General features: G+C 39.1%; 1 protein-coding gene across 1 annotated transcript in view; it reads left to right on the top strand.

Moving 5' to 3' along the window:
• Window positions 1-2756: 2756 nt before the first annotated feature.
• The window catches only part of map6d1 (MAP6 domain containing 1), a 19373-nt gene continuing 2342 nt past the window's right edge, over window positions 2757-19787 (top strand). The window contains exons 1-2 of the mRNA XM_062022782.1: window positions 2757-3635; window positions 7547-7805. Coding sequence (XP_061878766.1) covers window positions 3235-3635; window positions 7547-7805 — 660 coding nt within the window. The 5' untranslated portion in view covers window positions 2757-3234. The remainder of the gene's footprint in view (window positions 3636-7546; window positions 7806-19787) is intronic.

Below are 19787 nucleotides of genomic sequence, written 5' to 3'. Positions count from 1 at the left end.
GGGGTGCTCCACTAACCACGTTAAACCCAGATTCCGATCTAACAAAGGGCTTAACTCATTCTCTTTCTATGCCACATCAATATGGAATGCACTCCCAACAGGTGTAAAAGAAAGGGCATCTCTATCCTCCTTCAAAACCGCACTAAAAGAACACCTCCAGGCAACTTCAACCCTAAACTAACACCCTCCCTTACACATCATACCTCTTCGGATTGTCAATAATCAAATGTAAAAATAATCAAATGTAGACACTTTTTCTTATACTTTCTGATCCCTCTCTGTGTCCACTACTTGCTGTACATATCCTACCAAGTCAGTCCTACACTGTTCCAATTTCCATTTCTCTGATGATGCAATTGTTGATGACTGAAGTGTTGATACCAACCAAACCTAACCCCCTCCCATATCCCACACCCCGGATTGTAAATAATGTAAATAATTCAACGTATATACTCTGATGATTATCTTGTGTGATGACTGTATTATGAAAATAGTATATATCTGTATCATGAATCAATTTAAGTCAGGGGTGTCCAAACTTTTTCCACTGAGGGCCGCATTCTGAACAATGAAAGCAAGCGGGGGCCATTTTGATATTTTTTATTTTAAAAACCAATACAATATATGTACAAAAAATATACATTTAAGCCTCCACTCAGGCTTGATCCCGGGGACCCCAAAGGGTTTTGGTCAAAAAAATATTAAAAATGTGCCATTATTCAGTATTATTATTTTTATTATTATTCAAGTTTTAAATCTCTAGATCAACATTAGGTCTATCTGTCAATATAACGGTTTTAAATATTTAGAGTTGTATGCTCTTGTTGTCAAAGAAAACCCTGTTTTTTATTGAAAAAATACAAAATATGCAATATTTTCACACAATAAAATTTTTAAGTGGAATATTTGAGATTATATAATAATTGGAGCCTTAAAAAGGTCAATAACTCATAACATTGATTTTAATTCATAATTTTTTGAGCAATGACACTTAAAAACAAATCACACTAAAATTATTGGGGATCCAAATAATTATAGTGTTAAAAAATAAATTCAATTTTTTTTTTTTTACTGTTTGCTTTTAACACAATAATCTCGACATCAACTTCAGATCTATCCGTCAATTATACGTTTTATTGTTGTTTATGTTTTTCGTTTGTTCGTTTTAGGCCCTTTTTTTTATAAAAAACAGCTCAGTTTTTTATATGGCAAACACAAAATATGCAACATTTTCCCCAAAAATATCTCAGATGTGACGCAATTGGAGCCTTGAATAGGTCAATAATTCATAATGACATTGATTTTGATTCTTTTTTTTTTTTTAAAGAAAGAAACAGCCTGCATGGCAGCTTTGTGTTATTAGAGTAAACATTACATTTTCTTGTTACATTTCACCTGTTTGCTCTTTTATACCACTTATCATGTTTTTAATTTGTTTCAATCGTATTTTTAAAATGTGCTGTGGGGCCGTTAAAAAATGACCTGCGGGCCACAAACGACACCTCTGATTTAAGTGGACCCCGACTTAAACAAGTTGAAAAACGTATTCGGGTGTTACCATTTAGTGGTCAATTGTACGGAATATGTACTTCACTGTGCAATCTACTAATAAGTTTCAATCAATCAATCAATGTTGCTCCATCAGAGGGCGGTGTTACACTACTGTTGGCAAAAGTTTCACTTACCGCTACACTTCATGCCATCTCAAATTGGCTGTTTTGACCACACGATTGACAAAAATCACGGATATTAATGTTTGTTTTTTTCAATCAGGTTTACAATTATATTAACATCATTGTGTTGGGACAACCGGTAGAAAATGGATGGATGGATGGATGGAGGCTGTTTCTATATAAACATTTACTGTTTAATCTGTAGTACTGTAGTCTGGTAATTTCCTTTTAGTCCAGCAGAGGGCGGTGTTACACTAGTGTTAGCAAAACTTTCACTTACCGCTACACTTCATGCCATCTCAGATTGGCTGTTTTCACCACACGATTGACAAAAATCACGGATATAAATTCTTTTTTTTTTTCAATCATGTCTACAATTAATTTACCTCTAGAAAGAGGTTCCGCAGCCTCCGAAGCAGAACCTCCAGGTTCTGTAACAGCTTCTTCCCTCAGGCCCTAAGACTCTTGAACGCATCACAATAATCCCCTCAACTCCCCCCAAAATGGATTAACTCGCTGGAATAAAAAAGACAATATAACATACATTCATAAACGTGGACGCGTGTGAAAAAGGGCAATATATTTATCTGTACAGTAACCTATTTATTTATTTATATATGCACCTTATTGCTTTTTTATCCTGCACTACCATGAGCTAATGCAACGAAATTTCGTTGTTATCTTTGCTGTAAAGTTCAAATTTGAATGACAATAAAAAGGAAGTCCAAGTCTAAATCTAAATGATATTAACATAATTGTGTTGGGACAACCGGTAGAAAATGGATGGAGTTTATATGTAAACATTAGCTGTCTAAACATTAGCTGTCTAAAGTGGACCCCGACTTAAACAAGTTGAAAAACTTATTCGGGTGTTACCATTTAGTGGTCAATTGTACGGAATATGTACTTCACTGTGCAACCTACTAATAAAAATCTCAATCAATCAATCAATCAATCAAACCGGAGTACTGTAGTCTGGTAATGTCATTTTAGTCCAGCAGAGGGCGGTGTTACACTACTGTTGGCAAAACTTTCACTTATCGCTACACTTCATGCCGTCTCAGGTTGGCTGTTTTGACCACACGATTGACAAAAATCACGGATATTAATGTGTTTTTTTCCAATCAGGCCTACAATTACATAAACATAATTTTGTATCTATATAATAGTTGAGTATTGGCATGCATCAACTCAATTAACATGCGTTTAAAATGCTCCGGTAAACCTCGACGCTGCATCGTAATTATGTAACCTGAAGAGCCGCAGAGACGATCTTTGAAGAAGCAGGACTTTCTGCATCTGCATGCAAGTTGGCTGACATGGTGCATGCACTGACGAGGGGCATGTAGACGCGAATAGAACAGATATAGGTTCTAAAGAGTGAGGGGAGTATTCTAGAGAGAGGAGGCACATACCCTGCAAGAGGACTGGCAGAACATTAGATCCGGGCTGGTGCTGCTGAGATGGACCCTCTTTAAAATAACCTGTTTGCCTTGCAGTTTTATTAATTTCATTTATTATATATATTTTTTTTTTTTTGCACAAGTCCAATAGTTGTGCTATGGCTTGGCCGTGCATCAGCAGAGTGTGCTGCCTGGCTCGGTTCTGGAACCAATTGGACAAATCGGACCTCTCCGTGCCGCTCACCATCCAGAACTACTCGGACATCTCCGAGCAGGACGTGCGCTCCGTCACCCAGCAGGTCGCGTCCTCGGAGGTCAACTACACCCCGGCCCCCGGTGCCGACGGGCCGGAGACGAGAGGGTGTTTCCGGACCCGGAGGGAGGCCGGCCACAAGCCCCGGGAGGACGAGCAGCCTCCGCGGGTGCCTTTCCCCAGCGTCACGCAGTACAAGCAGGACTTCAAACCCTGGCCCATCCCGAAGAAGGAGCACTTCCCCTGGATCAGTGATGGGGGCAGCCCGGTGAAGAAGCAGGAGGAGGGAAGAAGAAGCAGCTACAGGTAGGACATCTCTCACCTGCACTGCTTTATGCTCCCTTTACTTGCATACTTTCACTCATTCAGTGCTTTGGAATCCGCTTAAAACCAATTAAAAAGACATTATTTAGGGCACAGGTGTCAAACTCAAGGCCCGGGGGCCAGATCTGGCCCGCCACATCATGTTATTAAGCCAGGAAATACAAAACCCAAAAGCAGTGAAGTTGGCACGTTGTGTAAATGGTAAATAAAAACAGAATACAATGATTTGCAAATCCCTTTCAACTTATATTTGTCAGGGCGTGGACTTTGGCGTGGTTTGTTTTCCCATGGTGCAAAAGGATTTGGACCGGACATGGCGTGAAGGTAAATACATATTTAATTTTAACACTCAAAAAAAGGAACAAACAAAAGGCGCTCACAGTGGAGGCACAAAACTAGTGATGGGTCCGGCAACACAGATGCATCGGCGCATGCGTCGAGCTCATAGAGCGATACCCTGTGTCGGTGCGCGTATCGCTTTTAGAAAGTCACGTGACAAAACACGAGCTGTTTTGGTCACGTGACCGCTCATGAGCTGTTCTGGTCACGTGACCGCTCGTGAACTGTATCGCACTGACGCCTACGCGCCAAACTGTGTTTATTAGGAAGCGGCGCAATGCGTGTTGTTGACGAACACCGTTAGGGCCGCTTGTTGTCACTGTCACTCAAAGTTGCATTTCAAAATTACACAGAATAAATGTGTTTATTTTGTTTAGAATTCAGATGGGTTTGATTTGGTGCGCGGCATATATTGGCTGTGCGGCGCACGGTGTGCGCGGAGGACGCTTGAGCACTGCGCAATTGCGCAGGCGCGCACCTTAGAGGGAAGGTTGCTCACAGGGCACAGAGGAGGCGTCAGTGCGATACAGTTCGCGTATCGGTCACGTGACCAAAGCAGCTCATGATCGGTCACGTGACTTTCTAAAAGCGGTACGCGCACCGACACAGGGTTTCGCTCTATGAGCTCGACGCATGCGCCGATGCATCTGTGTTGCAGGACCCATCACTACTGTTACTAGAGAAGGTACAGGAATGACGGCGTGGCGAAGTTGGTAGCGTGGCCGTGCCAGCAATCGGTTACTGGGGTTCAATCCCCACCTTCTACCATTCTAGTCATGATACATGTTCACATTATTTGACTGTATCTAAAAAAGATAAAAAATATCTTTTTATTTAAATGAAGATATTAAATAATCCTAAATGAAATACAATGACTTGGTTTATATTATTGTATATACTAGGTCATAAAATCAGTGTCAGTTGAGTCGGTCCATAGGTTGCCTGTAGGGATTTTTAATGTCCAGCAGATGTCAGTATTTAGTGACACAGTATCGACACAGTATCAATACAGTTTTGCAATGTGTCGAAACGCTTCATGAGGCCTCATCAACCCATCACTACACAAAACTTAACGCAGGGAACAAAAACTTGGACTGTGCATAACTAGGAACATGGCAAAACAAAAGACACTAACTGATGCATAAATAAACACAACTTACTTGAGGAAGCAAAGAGCAGCATGAACCATGGAATCAAGCGTGTCAGGGGTCTATCGAGAGTGTGATGTCGCCGGGCTGATTACCTGGCAACTACGGGCTTAAATAGTGAAGACTTGATTAAAGACAGGTGCGTAAGTCGTGAGGACAGGTGAAAACTAATGGGTTTCTACGGTGACAAAATAAACAAGAGTGCACAATGAGTCCAAACGTGGAACAGGTGAAACTAATGGGCAACCATGGAAACAAGACAAGGGAGTGAAAAAGCAGGAACTAAAACGAGTCCAAAAACCAAGCAGAACATAACTTAAACAAAACATGATCCCAGACATGACAATATTCAATTAAATAGACTGCAAAGACAAGATATTTAATGTTCACACTGAGAAACTAAATTCTTGTTTGCAAATAATCATTAACTTACAATTTAATGGCAGCAAAACATTGCAAAAAAGTTGTCACAGGGGCATGTTCACCACTGTGTTACATGGCCTTTCCTTTTAACAACACTCAGTAAACATTTGGGAACTGAGGAGACACATTTTTGAAGCTTCTCAGGTGGAATTCTTTCCCATTCTTGCTTGATGTACAGCTTAAGTTTTTCAACAGTCCGAGGGTCTCCGTTGTGGTATTTGACGCTTCATAGTGCGCCACACATTTTCAATGGGAGACAGGTCTGGACTACAGGCAGGCCAGTCTAGTACCCGCACTCTTTTACTATGAAGCTACGCTGTTGTAACACGTGGCTTGGCATTGTCTTGCTGAAATCAACAGGGGCGTCCATGATAATGTTGCTTGGACAGCAACATATGTTGCTCCAAAACCTGTATGTACCTTTCAGCATTAATGGTGCCTTCACAGATGTGTAAGTTACCCATGTCTTGGGCACTAATACACCCCCATACCATCACAGATTTGCGCCTACAACAGTCCAGATGGTTCTTTTCTTCTTTGGTCCGGAGGACATGACATCTACAGTTTCCAAAAACAATTTGAAATGTGGACTCGTCAGATCACAGAACACTTTTCCACTCTGCATCAGTCCATCTTAGATGAGCTCGGGCCCAGCGAAGCCGGCAGCGTTTATGGGTGTTGTTGATAAATGGCGTTTGCTTTGCATTGTGAAGTTTTAACTTGCACTTACAGATGTAGCAACCAACTGTAGTTACTGACAGTGGTTTTCTGAAGTGTTCCTGAGCCCATGTGGTGATATCCTTTACACACTGATGTCGCTTTTTATGCAGTATCGCATCAGCGAGGGATTCAAGGTCACGGGCATTGCGGCTTACATGCAGTGATTTCTCCAGATTCTCTGAACCTTTTGATGATATTACGGACCGTAGATGGTGAAATCCCGAAATTCCTTGCAATAGCTGGTTGAGAAATGTTGTTCTTAAACTGTTGGACAATTTGCTCACGTATTTGTTCACAAAGTGGTGACCCTCGCGCCATCCTTGTTTGTGAATGACTGAGCATTTCATGGAAGCTGCTTTTATACCCAATCATGGCACCCACCTGTTCCCAATTAGCCTGTTCAGGTGTCACAGGGGTTAGTGTGTGTGCCTCACAATACGAAGGTCCTGAGTTCGATCCTGGGCTCGGGATCTTTCTGTGTGGAGTTTGCATGTGTTCCCTGTGACTGCGTGGGTTCCCTCCGGGTATTCCGGCTTCCTCCCACCTCCAAAGACATGCACCTGGGGATAGGTTAATTGGCAAAACTAAATGGTCCCTAGTGTGTGAATGAGAGTGTGAATGTTGTCTGTCTATCTGTGTTGGCCCTGTGATGAGGTGGCGACTTGTCCAGGGTGTACCCCGCCTTCCACCCGAATGCAACTGAGATAGGCTCCAGCACCCCTGCAACCCCAAAAGGGACAAGCGGTAGAAAATGGATGGATGGACCTGTGGGATGTTTCAAATAAGTGTTTGATGAGCATTCCTCAAGTTTCTCAGTCTTTTTTGCCACTTGTGCCAGCTTTTTTGAAACATGTAGCAGGCATCAAATTCCAAATGAGCTAATATTTGCAAAAAATAACAAAGTTTACCAGTTGGAACATTAAATATCTTGTCTTTGCAGTCTATTCAATTGAATATAAGTTGAAAAGGATTTGCATATCATTGTATTCTCTTTTTATTTACTATTTACACAACGTGACAACTTCACTGGTTTTGGGTTTTGTACTTGAGTATTTGGAGGTGATTCGGTTAGTCCGCAGAAATATTCCATGCTGGTCCCCCCAAAAGGTACAACTTCTTTAAATGTTCTTCCTGGAAGAGAAGAATGATCAGACATATATCCCATATTGTTTGCTCCTGTGTTCAGAAATATGGATGTAGTAGGAAACAATACGTGATATATACAGCTGTCAAACCTCCTAATACAGCCTCCTTCCTCCACAGACAAGAGTACAGGCCATGGACCAGACCCATCAACAGCAGCAGAAAACCACCTCCAGCTCCATATTCCAACCCGAGGACCAACCAGGACTGTCCTCATGTCCCAACTGAGACCAGCTATCAGGCTGCCTACAGTGGCGAGGCCAACAGGTCGGTTCACATGGCCAAGTCGCAAGTTGGCCCCGCCCACAACCACAGCCCTCTTATCCTGCAGAGCATCCAGCATAAGAATGTGGAGCTCAGCACGTCAACAAAGAATCAGGTGAGCATGAAATACATGAAAACAATATCAGGCAATCCTGGCATTACAAGAGTCCAAAACGTATTACTGTACTTACTTCAATGATTACAAATATATATCATTATTTATTCTTATTAAATGTATATTTACATCAGATGCAGCTATTATCAATTGTCTAACTTTAATACACTGTATACAAATAGTTACTTTTTTTTTTTTTTTTTTATATGAATTTTTTTTCTTTGTCGTCGTTTTACAATAACTATTTTTAGCAGTAGAGTGAACTGGAAGGTTTACTGCAGCAGTGAATAGAATGCAGGAGACAGGTGATGCCTCTAATATACCGGTAAATACAATTAGTGTCACTTATTAAATTTACCAATACATTAGTCATTTTGAAGTGGTATAAAACGACACTAGAATACAGGAAACAGGAAATGTATCTAAAATTTATTTATAGATATATTAATATGATTTAATAGTTGTAAAGTTTATTATTGACATTTGTAGCGGTAACTGCACTACATCATGAGGAGGGCTTCTAGCACCAGGTAATAGAAAGCAGGACACACACCTCTAAAATAGGTGTCACTAATCTAATTCAATAATATGCTTACTTTTGTAGTGGTATGGAGCATCACAGCATTATATTGGGGGGTTCTAGTAGTGAATAGAATGTAGGAGACAGGCAATGTATCCTAAATTAAATTCTAGATATATCAATTTGATTTAATAGATTTAATGTTTATAAATGACATTTGTAGCGGTAACTGCACTACATCATGAGAAGGGGTTCTAGCACCAAGTAATAGAAAGCAGGAGACATGCCTCTAAAATTAACTAAAATAGTTGTCACTAATCTAATTCAATAATATGCTTACTTTTGTAGTGGTATGGAACATCACAGCATTATATTGGGGGGTTCTAGTAGTGAATAGAATGCAGGAGACAGATAATGTATCCTAAATTAAATTAGAGACACTGCAGTGACGTTCTATTCCACTACTGACTACAATAGATACTTTCATTTAATTTAACAGTGTGTAATAATGTTTATCATTGTCATTATAAGCAGTATATAGAACTGCACTTCATCATACGGATTGGGTTTCTAGCACCAGTGAATAGAAAGCAGGAGACAGGTGATGCCTCTAAAATGAACTAAAAACAGTATCACTAATTTAATTCAATGGTATGTGTACAGTATAATTTTAGTCAGTAGTGGCATAGAACATCACTGCATTATACTGGGGAGTTCTCATAGTGAATAGAATGCTGGAGACAGGTAATGTATCTTAAATTAAATTATAGAGACATTGATTTAAATGTGTTTAATATTGTTTATTATTATCATTTGTAGCGGAATAAAGAACTGCATTACATCATATTGAGGGGTTTCTAGCACCAGTGAATAGAAATTAGGAGACAGGTGATGCCTCTAAAATTAAAATGAGTGTCAGTAATTTAGACAAATAGTATGTTGATTATTAATTTTATTTGTAGTGGTATAAAACATCACTGCATTACAATCCGGGGTTCTAGTAGTGAATAGAATGCAAGAGACAGGTAATGTATCCAAAATTAAATTAGAGACACTAATCTAATAGTGTATAATAATGTGTATTGTTGTCATTTGTCGCAGTATAAAGAACTGCACTACATTATACCGATGGGGTTCTAGCACCAGTGAATAGAATGCAGGAGACAGGTAATGTATCCAAAATTAAATTAGAGACACTAATTTAATCTAATAGTGTATATTAATGTGTATTGTTGTCATTTGTCACAGTATAAAGAACTGTACTACATTATACTGATGGGGTTCTAGCACCAGTGAATAGAATGCAGGAGACAGGTGATGCTTCTAAAATTAAAATGAGTGTCACTAATTTAGATAAATAGTATGTTGATTATTGAAGTCATTCATTTGTAGTGGTATAAAACATCACTGCATTATATTGCAGGGTTCTAGTAGTGAATAGAATGCAGGAGACAGGTAATGTATCCAAAATTAAATCAGACACTAATTTAATTTAATAGTGTATATTAATGTGTATTGTTGTCATTTGTCGCAGTATAAAGAACTGCACTACAATATACTGATGGGTTCTAGCACCAGTGAATAGAAATCAGGAGACAGGTGCTGCCTCTAAAATTAAAATGAGTGTCACTAATTTAGATAAATAGTATGTTGATTATTGCAGTCATTCATTTGTAGTGGTATAAAACATCACTGCATTATATTGCAGGGTTCTAGTAGTGAATAGAATGCAGGAGACAGGTAATGTATCCAAAATTAAATTAGAGACACTAATTTAATCTAATAGTGTATATTAATGTTTATTGTTGTCATTCGTTGCAGTATAAAGAACTGCACTGCAATATACTTATGGGGTTCTAGCACCAGTGAATAGAATGCAGGAGACAGGTAATGTATCCAAAATTAAATTACAGACACTAATTTAATCTAATAGTGTATAATAATGTGTATTGTTGTCATTTGTTGGAGTATAAAGAACTGCGCTACAATATACTGATGGGGTTCTAGCACCAGTGAATAGAATGCAGGAGACAGGTAATGTATCCAAAATTAAATTAGAGACACTAATTTAATCTAATAGTGTATAATATTGTGTATTGTTGTCATTTGTCGGAGTATAAAGAACTGCACTACAATATACTGATGGGGTTCTAGCACCAGTGAATAGAATGCAGGAGACAGGTAATGTATCCAAAATTAAATTAGAGACACTAATTTAATCTAATGGTGTATAATATTGTGTATCGTTGTCATTTGTCGGAGTACAAAAAACTGTACTACAATATATGGATTGGGTTCTAGCACCAGTGAGTAGAATGCAGGAGACCGGTCATGCCTTTCTGTCCCTATTGAAGCGACAAGTGTTTAAATGTTTAAAATCCCCATAACACGTTAAGCCGCATATTCAAAGTACACTAAAATAAAACTAATGCTCAATACTGGCACAATAGTTCCATTTTGAACTGATTCAGAGTTTGTTTGCCAAAAGGAGGAGCGTGCTGAAGAGACAGATGTGCGCACAGATTGAAAGTAACGCCAAAATACGTCAATAAGGTGACAGGATTTGTGCGCAGTGCTGCAGGAACTCATTAGAGCGCTGACATTGTTGCAGATTATAGCAGGATAAACTCCATGGCTGGTTGTCTGGGTGCTCAAAATTTACACCAGAAAGTGAAAATTGAAAGAAAAATGTCAGCAGTAATGTGAGTCAAACGTGGGCAAGGTACTCTGCTGGTAGTCATCTGCATCATCTCAGTGATGCTCAACCAAAGGTTTGCAGTGTGACGGAGTGGAGAGGTCAATGGCGGGCCACACGGTCTATTAATACGAGTGGCCCAGTTCACGCCAGGGGAGGGAGGCTCTGCGCTGCTTTTTATTACCGCTGGTACTCTTCTTCAACATCGTCATCACAAAGAGGTCAGGGATCAATCAGAGAGAGGAAGATGTCACCCCTCTTGCTTATCTTTGCAGTTTTCAGGGTGACAAAACCACGAGATGGCACTTCCTTATCTGCGACCAGCACAGCAGCCCCACCTATTCATTAGGAGATTTAGCGGTTAAATCCTCAAATGTGCGCTTCTGATGACAAAAATATTGAATTCATTTGTCAAAGTGCCGCGTGGGCCTGTTTGGAGCGTCAAAGCTAATGTGTGCTAGAACGCTATCTTAGGACCAAAGCCGCACATGTTTCGGATTTACTGCATGAAAACGCATTTAGAAGATGTGAAGTTCAAACCAAAATGTGTGGTACATGCTGAACTGAGGAAGAACGAGGAATATTTCATATGGGCTAAATATTTACTATGTCATAAAATATTAAATAAATCCATCCATCCATCCATTTTCTTCTGCTTCCGAGGTCGGGTCGCGGGTGCAGCAGCCAAAGCAGAGAAGCCCAGACGTCCCTCTCCCCAGCCACTTTGTCCAGCTCCTCCCAGGGAGAATCCCGAGGCGTTCCCAAGCCAGCTGGGAGACATAGTTCTCCCAACGTGTCCTGGGTCTACCCCGTGTCCTCCTATCAGTCGGACGTGGCCGAAACACCTCCCCAGGGAGGCGTTCGGGGCATTCCGACCAGATGCTCGAACCACCTCATCTGGCTCCTCTCCATGTGGAGGAGCAGCGAGCTCCTCCAGAATGACAGAGCTTCTCACCCTATCTCTAAAGGGAGAGCCCCGCCACCTGACGGAAGAAACTAATTTCAGCTGATTGTATTTGTGGTGAGGATGGGAACGTATATAGACCGGTAAATTGAGAGCTTTGCCTTCCGGCTCAGCTCCTCCTTCACCACAACGGATCGATACAGCGTCCCTATCACTGCAGACGCCTGTCGATCCCACCATCCACTCTTCCCTCACTCGTGAACAAGACCCTGGGGTACTTGAACTCCTCAACTTGGGGCAAGATCTCCTACCCAACCCGGAGATGGCACTCCACCCTTTTCCGGGCGAGAACCATGGACTCGGGACTTGGAGGTGCTGATTCTCATCCCAGTCACTTCACACTCTGCTGCGAACCGATCAAGTGAGAGCTGAAGATCTTGGCCAGATGAAGCCATCAGGACCACACCATCTGCAAAAAGCAGAGACCTAATCCTGCAGCCACCAAACCGGATCCCCTCAACTCCCTGACTGCGCCTAGAAATTCTGTCCATAAAAGTCAAGAACAGAATCTTTGACAAAGGGCATCCTTGGCGGAGTCCAACCCTCACTGGAAACAGGTATGAGTTACCGCGGCCCAAGCTCTGACACTGACCATACAGGGAACGGACCGCCACTATCACGCGGTCCGACACCCCGTACTCTCTTAACCCTCTCCACAGGACTTCCCGAGGGACACGGTCAAATGCCTTCTCCAAATCCACAAAGCACATGTAGACTGGTTGGGCAAACTCCCATGCACCCTCCGGAGGAACCACCACCCAGGTCAGCCAATCCAGAGGCACCGTTCCCGATTTCCACGCAATATTATCAAATAAATAAAAAATACAACCAAATGAAGTAGAACTAAAAAATACATATATATTAAATGAATGTAAGAGTCATACTTAGTGTACAGTGCACCCGGACACTTCCACATTTTGTTATGTTTCACAAACTTATTCAAAATTGCATTATATTTATTTTTGTCTTTGAAATTCTACAAACAATATGACAATGCAATGTGAAAAGTTTTTTATTTTATTTTTCTTAGCAAATTTATATTTTAAAAAAAAAACATGTACACAAGTAGTCACAGGCTTTGCTCAATACTTTGTTGATGCACCTTTGGCAGCAATTACAGCCTCAATTCTACAAAGTTAAAGTTAAAGTACCAATGATAGTCACACACCCTAGGTGTGGTGAAATTTGTCCTCTGCATTTGACCCATCCCCTTGATCACCCCCTGGGAGGTGAGGGGAGCAGTGGGCAGCAGCGGTGCCGCGCCCGGGAATCATTTTTGGTGATTTAACCCCCAATTCCAACCCTTGATGCTGAGTGCCATGCAGGGAGGTAATGGGTCCCATTTTTATAGTCTTTGGTATGACTCGGCCGGGGTTTGAACTCACAACCTACCTATCTCAGGGCGGACACTCTAACCACTAGGCCACTGAGTAGCATGGCAGCACCTCTCAATCTCCATCAGGTTGGATGGGAAGCGTTGGTTTTCATCCAGGATGTTTCTGTACATTGCTGCATTCATCTTAGTCTGGTCAGGGAGGTGACCAAGAACCCCATGGTCACTCAGAGAGGAGAACCTTCCAGAAGGACAACAGTCTGTGCTGCAATCTACCAATCAGGCCTGCATGGTAGAGTGTCCAGACAGAAGCCATTTTTTACTAAGAGGTTTGCCAAAATGTACCTGAAAGACTCTCAGACCATGAAAAACAAAATCATCTGGTCTGATGAGACAAAGACTGCATGCCAGGTGTCATGTTTGGAGTAAACCAGGTACCACTCATCAATACCATCCCTACAGTGAAACATGGTGGTGGCAGCATCATGATGTGGGGATGCTTTTGAGCTGCAAGAACTAGGAGACTAGTCTGGATAGAGGGAAAGATGATTGCAGCAATTTACAGAGACATCCTGGATGAAAACCAATGCTTCCCATCCAACCCGATGGAGCTTGAGGGGTGCTGCAAAGAGGAACGGGCGAAACTGCCCAAAGATAGGTAGTTTGTAGCATCATATTCATAAAGACTTGAGGATGTAATTGCTGCCAAAGGTGCATCAACAAAGTATTGAGCAAAGGCTGTGAGTACTTATGTACATTAGTTTTGGTTTTTTTCATTTTTTTTTTAAAAGAAATTTGCAAAAAATAAAAATTACTTTTCACATTGTCAGTATGGGATATTTTGTGTAGAATTCCGAGGAAAAAAAATACATGTCTTCCATTTTGGAAAAAGGCTGCAACATGACAAAATGTGGAAAAGGTGAAGCATTGTGAATACTTTCCGGATGCACTGTACCACAAAATATATGATTTAAAACAATTTAAATAAAAGAAAAAGGCAGAGGAATGTCAAAAGTTAAAGGCTCGGCTATTTGTGTGCTTTTTGTCATGCCACCACAGAAAGGTACCGCTAGAAAAGTGTAATGATAACCGTAGAACATGAAACGGCACTAACTGCAACCGAGGAAAACATCTGCCTGCTCAATTAAATACAAAAAACAACAATCAAACACAAATGAATTTGACCAGGCAGATGCTAGCATGTCGCTGTACTGTAAACGCTTCATGTCTACGGATTAGCATGAAAAAGAGAAAGAAAGGCTGCACTAAAAGTCTATTTTTTACGTTATTTTAGTTTTATTTTACATTTATACAGTGGTTAACTTGACACTTGTATGATAGCTGAGAACGTTGAAAAAATTATGTTAGACTTATAGGGACAATAAGTACAATAAAATCAAAAATACTCATAAAGTAGCATCAAAAAAATTAAATCGTTTTTCAAAAATACATCAACATTTAATACAAATTACCTCAAATTAATTGAATAGTGTAAAGCAGACCTGTTAAGTTTTTCAATCTGGCCTGCCGGACATTCCCAAATCATTTTTTTAGATTTTTAAGATGGAAAGTGTAGCTGCCATTATGATGTGCAGTGATGTTTTCTAATGACCGTAAGTCTTGAACTATACAAAGTATTTCAATGGTTGGAATCTGCGCTTTTGCATGATATACTAGTTACTAAGATAATCTAATTAGTTACTATGGTCATCTAATGAGTTACTATGGTCATCTAATGAGTTACTATGGTCATCTAATTAGTTACTATGGTCATCTAAGTCACAGCAGCTCAGACGAGGCACCAAGCAGTGTGGGTGGAGAGCGTTTCCACAGAGTGTTTCCAGAGCCTGAAACGCGGGTGTCAGGGACAGACGCGGAAGGACATTTTTACAGCAAAGTTCTAAAGCTTGGTAATATATCAGATGTATCAGATTGTAGGTGGGGTTTTTTTACCCTTCACGTTCATATTTCGCTGTGTTTGTTGAACTTTTGTTGCGTTTCGCTTGATTGTAAAATATGTGGATGGAGAGGGGGTGTGACGTTCATATGTTATCAATATTCAGTGTTTTATCCTTCATAGTTAATATTGTAAAACCCACATTCTTTATTTTCATGTACATTCTGGGTGTCTCATTCAGTAAAAAAAATTAAAATTCCATTCTGTTTTTAGGACGGTCTTTCATAAAGTGTTTAGCTTTTAATCAGACATTATTGTGAGGTTTCGTATTAGTGTTCCTAAAAATCACATATACCGGCCCCCAGACACATTTTTATCTCTAAATTTGGCCCCCTGAGTCAAAATAATTGCCCAGGCCTGGTGCAAGGTGATTGTTGTGTAGACTTTGCGCAAACGGGTTATACTTTATCAAGTTTTGCTCAATCGTCAAGATTCCAAAATGGTTTCACTGTGGACAAATCGTGGAAACAAAAATAGGTGCTAATCAGCGACAAGACAAAGCAAAGAGATTTGTGTGAGCAGACTGTATAGTCCGTGTTGGACACGAGCGAGACAAATACAAAATGCAAAGGAAGTGATTAAGAATGCAGAGTGGCACATTTAGCTTCACTGCTTTGTTTCCATCCAGACGTCGCATGTACGAAATACACATTTTTGTGCGATTCCACAAAAGGCTTGAAAGAGCCAACGGGAACAATGCGCCAAAAATGTTCCATTCATCTATTGTTCCTCTGCCTCGGACCTCTTCCCCTTTCCCACGCTGCCCAGAAATACATAGAAGATTCCTCTGCCAAATTGGCATTGGAGGGAAAGGCCAAATGGGTTTAGAACTTAATGAGGTATTGATAGATCATGGCCACGTGTTCGACGTACTGTTTCCTATTGTCAATGCATTTATTAGAGCCGTAAGAAAACATGAACATTAGTTTGCCTACAAGAATAAAGTCCTAATAATAATGTGAATGAACATCTACTGCATGGGTGTCCAAAGTGCGGCCCTGGGGCCATTTGCGGCCCACAGCTAATTGTTTACCGGCCCGCCACACATTCTGGTAATGCTATTGCAAAAATAAAAATAAACATTAAAAAAAAGTGGAATGAGGTGGAATCTAACTAGAAAAAGTTGCAATGTTGACACAAAGCTACCATGCAGGCTGTTTTTTTTCTTTTGTCTATCCTTATTTTTCTTTTTTTGCCATTGCTCAAAAAAAGAAAAAAAATCTGTTACATTGAATTATTGACCTATTCAAGGCTCCAATTACTTAAAATATTTCAGTTTAAAATGTTTTATGTGGAAAATATTGCATATATTGTGTGGTTTCCATATAAATACCTCAATGTTTTCTTTGACAAAAGAGCATAAAAACAAACAAAAGAATAGTTCAAATGTAAAATCGACAGATACATCTGAAGTTGATCTTGTAACTTAAGTGTTGAAAGTTAAAAAAAACTAATAAAAATGTATCACTTCATGAGTGGGCGACCTTTTGGATCCCAAATATATTTAGTGGGATTTAAATATGTCAAAAATATAAAATAATTAAAATCAATGGTCTCCTGCATTATTGATCTTTTAGGGCCCTAATTACTAAATACCGCAAATTTCAGTTTTACTTTAAAAAACAAAATTGTCTTTGACAGAAAATACATAAAACCTTTTTTTTATGACTTTATATCAACCTGAAGTTGATATAGAGATTTACTATAAGCGTTAAATAAAAAAAATAAAATAATAATTTGACTTATTTTTTACATTTTAATAACTGAGACCCTTTATGGTCCCCGGGAGCCCTAAAGGGAAAAAAAATCTATATATTTTGTTATGGTTTGAAAATGAAAAATATCAAAATGGCCCCCGCATGCTTTAATTTTTCTGTGTGCGGCCCTCAGTGGAAAAAGTTTGGACACCCCTGATCTACTGTCTCTAGTGTGCATTTACAGCAGGGGTGCCCTTTATAATACTTTATTCATCAACAAATAATTCTACACCAGGGGTGCCCATTACGTCGATGGCGAGCTAGCAGTCGATGGTGGAGGGTGTGTCAGTCCATCGCCAGCCAGGCATTAAAAAAAATAGACCTGAAAATTGGCATCAACAATCTTCACCAAGACGTCACTTTCGTCACTTGATTGACATTCACAGCACCTGAGGGTCTTGTGAGATGACGCTGGCTGCTGCCAGATCATTATTAAGAATAAATGACCGACAGGAAGGCGAGAAACACTTTTTATTTCAACATTCTCGCGCCGCACCTGCCGTCAAAACTCTAAAAGACTGACCGCACAGTTCCTGTCTTCACAATAAAAACGCTGCTTCATCCTGCCTGCGCTAACAAAATAAGAGTCTCAAAAAGCTAGCGCGCACAAGCTAGCAAGCTACGGAGTTTGCCGCCAATGTATTTAAAGGAGAAATATAATCTTAGAGAAAAATTTAATTTAAAACATTTGTACGCACGTACAACACTTAAGACCTTCAGTATATCAGTATGTGGAATTAAATGATGGAATGGATTAAGCAAAGAAATCAAACAATGTACTAATATAATCTACTTCAAGAAACTTCAAACTTAAAGTGTTTACAAAGTACAAAGAAGAAGAACCATGATAAACATTCTGAATTTATTTCATCCATCCATTCATTTTCTAGATCACCTAACTCATGTCACCATATGAAATATAACTTACTTCACTAATTATAATTTATTTATTTTTAATGTTATTACTTATGGAGTATATTGTGAATAAATTGAGAACAGGAAGTGAACAAAAGTTTTAGCAACTGCTATGTAAAGGAAAAGGGGTAGGATTAAATAAGCTCTGCTTCTCCTTCCTACTATGTTGAATAGAGAAACTGGAAATTGTGACGTATGCATGCCAAATAAACACTAACTCAAACTCAATGTATTTCTTGTAAAGTGTATAAAAAGGAGTATGGAAGCTGGACAAATAAGATGGCAAAAAGCAAGCACTTTCATGTGGTATTGTGGTATTTCTCCTCCATTTGAAAATGTGGACGTTATCATCACTACTGTCTGATTCCAATCAATGCAAGTCATCAGAATCAGGTAATACACCAACTTATATTCTTGTCTTCATGAAAGAAAGGAATTAAGCATGCTTGCATTATCATTAAACACATTTAACTTTTTAACAAAAACCTCGCTTTCATAAATAAATATAAGTGATATATATGAATGAGGTAGATCTCCTCCACTTGGTCAGTTGAAAAGTAGCTCGCCTGCAGAAAAAGTGTGGGCACACCTGCTTTAGAGTATTTAATATTATGACTTCATTACCATAAAACTACAACCGAACATTCTGAAATCATTTTCTCCCTGCCAAAACCGTGTTTCTTGTACTATTTCGGCGTTATGAAAACATTACAAATGCAGTTATTATTCATTTTCTAGGTGAGCTGGAGTTTATCCAAGCTGACTTCGCACAAGAGGCTGGGTACACCTTGAATTGGTCGTAGTCACAAGCTAATTTAGCAATTATAATGTATTCTATAATATATACTGTAATAATATTATTTATTTTATTTTTATTCTTAAAAGATTAGATATTGTGACTATTAAAAAATAAATACAATGAATATAATTAAACATGTATTTTGTACATTACAATGCTTTTCTTTAAAAAAAAAAAAATACAATAAAGACTATTCACATATGATTATGAATCTTTTTACAAAAAAATAAGGCTGTACTGTTACTTTTTTTCTTTTAAATAAAATAATTTTACATTTCTTACGATTGGTTTCACCAGAAAATATCTGTTAGTTTTGTGTAAAACAGATTTAATCCTCCGAAGATTATGAAAAAAGATTTTGCTCAGAAAAAAAGACTATTTTCATGAAATTAAGACTTTATTCTGGTGTTTAAACTGTCAGGTACAAAGGCTGACATTTTTGCTGTATTTTGGCCACATTTTCTTGTTGGTACTAACTAATTTTCTTGTTGGTGTTAACTAAAAAAATTCAACGGCCAATTCTTTCACAGGTGTACGACACGCTGGCAGTCATTCGACAGACGGGACATAAAAGTCCATCATTTTTCAAAAGGCAAAAAAAAACATTTTCGACCCTTTTTTTTTTTGTACTTTGTTTAAATCTCTCAGTCAACTTCAAACCAAATCAAAAATACCATTTGTATGTTTTTTCTAATTTTATTTGAACCCTTTGAAGGTCTTTTCATCAAATTATCTGTTTTCAATTAGTATACATTTGCATAAAAAGTTATTTTATTAATTTTAAACCTTTGACATTATCTGATCAAAAAGCCTTAAAAAAGGTCAGAATTAAAATAAACATTTTTGTTTAGGATTGAAGTTTATTGACAAACTTGAGTAAAAGAACAAATAATTCAAATGTTTTTATGTCCTTCAAAATCTTAGGTCGGAGGTCAGTAATGTTGGACCTGAATGGGGGCCTGCTGGTTTACAATCTCAAATGTTCATTCAACCACAGTTCTTCCACAGCAAACTCATCCAACTATCACTTTATGGATCTTGC

The sequence above is a fragment of the Entelurus aequoreus genome, linkage group LG16, assembly GCF_033978785.1.
Source record: "Entelurus aequoreus isolate RoL-2023_Sb linkage group LG16, RoL_Eaeq_v1.1, whole genome shotgun sequence".
Classification (NCBI taxonomy): domain Eukaryota; kingdom Metazoa; phylum Chordata; class Actinopteri; order Syngnathiformes; family Syngnathidae; genus Entelurus; species Entelurus aequoreus.
The sequence above is the reverse complement of the archived record's forward strand: the minus strand, read 5'-3'. Positions and strand labels throughout refer to the sequence as shown.